Here is a 2863-nt window from a genome sequence, read left to right as displayed (position 1 = left end):
GGCCCCTGGTTGACAGCTGTTGAGGAACAAGCCCTCAGTCCTACAACCGCTAGGAATTGAATTCTGCTGACACCTGAAGGAGCTTGGAAGAGGCCAGTAGAACCTCCAGAGAGGACTGTAGCCTTGCCCACTGCTTGATTTCAGCCTTGTGAGATCTTGAGCGGAAGGCCCAGCCCAGCCTGCCCAGAGTCTGACCTACAGATGGCAAAGAGGCATTGTTTTAAGCTGCTAAGTTTATGATAATTTTTACACAGCAGCAGACAACTAATAAAAGCCTCTTCTAAACGTATCTTAGTCCTCACATATGGTTAGCAATGACTTTTAATGTTTCGTTATTTCAAATACCCCCTCAAAGGATGAAAGCTGTTTATAATGAGATGTATTTATGGACCTATTCAGGTGTTACCAATTATTTAAAGGATGTGCCAAGGGTTATGAAAGCAATGTGCATGTAAAAAGCCTTTTTGGGTCAGGAGCACCCACCAAGAATCACTCCTATATTGCTGAAACAGTTTAGTTGAAAACTGGATATTTGTCATAGACTGTCATTTATTTATCAGCAATAAACTATATGTATAAAACACCTCTGTAGCCCTGGCTGGTTTGGCTCAATGGTTAGAATGTCAGCCCACAGATCGAAGAGTCGAGGGTTCAGTTCCCAGTCAAGGGCATGTACCTGGGTTGCAGATTCAATCCCCAACCCTATGGGAGGCAACCAATCAATGTTTTCCTTCCTCCCTTCTTCCCTTCCACTCTATCTGAAATCAATGGGGGAAAAATATCCTTGAGTGAGGATTAACAACAACAACAACAAAAATCTCTTTATATTTTTCTGTATATCTCTTTTTCTAAATGAACATATTGGTGCCTATATTCTTCTTGTTATATATATATTCCTGTCTTGCTCCATCTCCCTGTCTCCACGCATCTGCTCCTGTTTGCATCTGTCTGTGTATTTGTGTGTTCTTAACTTGCCCCTGCTCTGCAGTGAGCCACATATAGCCTAGTGATGCATACTTCCTGAGCTGAGACTGCCACTAATAACTGGAGTCAAATATATTCCCACTTCCAAGTTTTATGGTCACTTCTGAGGCATTTAAGGATATGATCATCTGACTTTTGAGTGCCTCCTGACAACCACTTTGTTTCATTCTCCTAAAAATGGGGCATTGCCAGCTCGCAGCATAAAGAGGAAAAACAAACAAGCAAAAAATCCCACACATTTTCTGAGAAGACTTTTTCTCTTCCTCTACCACACTAGCTCCTGAGCAACCAACAACAATAACAATAATAAATAAAAGCTACCAGCTTCTTTGCTGAAGGCGGGGGGGGGGGGGGGGGGGGGCATAAAATCCTTTTATGCAGATATTTGTTGAATCTTCTCCCACTCACTAATTAAATAATGCTTTCCACCTGAATAAGTGGAACCACTGTGGTAGAAGAATGCCACCTGTCACCTGCCACAGCCCTTAGCTCACCTGGAGCAGGAGTATGGGAATAGGTGAGCTGGGCTGTGCTCTCACAGTGAGATTTCAGGTGATCAAGATAATTTCTTTAGGTTATCTTCCTTCCCGGTATCACATCCCCACTTTCCCCTGGAATCCCTTTCAAACAAGCTACCCGCACCCAGAATCTACTTTTAAAGGAACTCAGACTAAGACCAGCTACCAGTCAGTGGGAGCACCTAGAAGCTTTAATCAGGGGCTCAGATTGTATTGTTTGCAGCAGGGAACCCTAGAGGTTGGGGCAGGAGATTGGGAACAAAGACGTCAGTGGGGAGATGAACAAATTCATGTCCAAAAGGGGTGGTTAGAGCTGAGGTTGGTGACAGTTGACCCAGGTTAGTGATGTTCTGTCTGATCCCAGAAACAGGCAAGGTGTAAACCAAGTGAATCATAGGTGTGAGTAACACAGGAAGGAAGTTCTTTGGGTATGTTTGGGGTTTTGATTGTGTGTGTGTGTGTTTTGTTGTTTTTATGTTTGTTTGTTTGTTTATTTTCCTAGTTAAACAATGACTTTATTGCTTGAGTACAAGGACATTTTATGCAGCCACGGCAGAGACTGTGGATGACTCATATTTCCAGTTGGGGGGGAGGACTCGTCTGGTCTTGTAATATCGAGCAAATCGGTGAATACGGCTCTCAATCAGAATCAGATGGAATTTAGCATCCTTATCCTTTCTGTTCCTCTCAAGCTGCTTTCGGGCAGCAACAGCTTTCTTAATTAAATGGTAGAGATCCTCAGGAAGATCAGGAGCAAGTCCTTTGGACTTAAGAATTCTCAAGATTGTATTGCCTGTCACAAGGCGTACTTGTGCTACACCATGTGAATCTCTCAAGATCCCACCAATTTGCGAGGGAGTCAGGCCCTTCTTGGCCAGTTTGTGGATCTGCTCCTTCACATCGTCAGACATCAACTTCAGCCAGGTGGAGTGTCTGCGGCGGCACCATAGAGCCGACGGGGACAGGCCCTTCCCGGGAGCATGCATGCGACCCATGATGGCGGCTGACTGGCAGCGGAAAAGAGCTTGTTTTTATTTTTAAAGAGAAACATCAATTTGTTGTTCCACTTATTTATGCCTTCATTGGTTGATTCTTTTTTAAAATACTTTTTTAAAAAATTGATTTTAGAGAGAAAGGAAGGGAGAGGGAGAGATAGAAACATCGATTGGCTGCCTCCTGCATGCCCCCCACTGGGAATTTGGTCCACAAGTTGAGCATGTGCCCTGATCAGGAATCGAACCGGTGACCTCCTGGTGCATGGGTCAACACTCAACCAGTGAACCACACGGGCTGGGCTCATTGGTTGATTCTTGTATGTGTCCTGACTGGGAATCGAATCTGCAAACTTGGAGTATCAGGAT

General features: G+C 44.3%; 1 protein-coding gene across 1 annotated transcript; it reads right to left on the bottom strand.

Annotated features, from left to right (window-relative positions):
* Nucleotides 1-2041: 2041 nt before the first annotated feature.
* On the bottom strand, nt 2042-2497 carry LOC118618804 (40S ribosomal protein S13-like). Its single transcript, XM_036245295.1, has one exon. The coding sequence runs from the start codon at nt 2495-2497 to the stop codon at nt 2042-2044; it is 456 nt and encodes a 151-aa protein (XP_036101188.1).
* Between the last annotated feature and the right edge of the window lie 366 nt (nt 2498-2863).

The sequence above is a fragment of the Molossus molossus genome, unplaced genomic scaffold, assembly GCF_014108415.1.
Source record: "Molossus molossus isolate mMolMol1 unplaced genomic scaffold, mMolMol1.p scaffold_m16_p_6, whole genome shotgun sequence".
NCBI classification, from domain to species: domain Eukaryota; kingdom Metazoa; phylum Chordata; class Mammalia; order Chiroptera; family Molossidae; genus Molossus; species Molossus molossus.
Note: the sequence above shows the minus strand (reverse complement) of the source record. Positions and strands in the feature narration are given on the sequence as shown.

Excerpts from the sequence above, each read along its gene's own strand:
- LOC118618804 (XM_036245295.1), bottom strand. The coding sequence starts at position 2,497 with ATGGGTCGCATGCATGCTCCCGGGAAGGGCCTGTCCCCGTCGGCTCTA.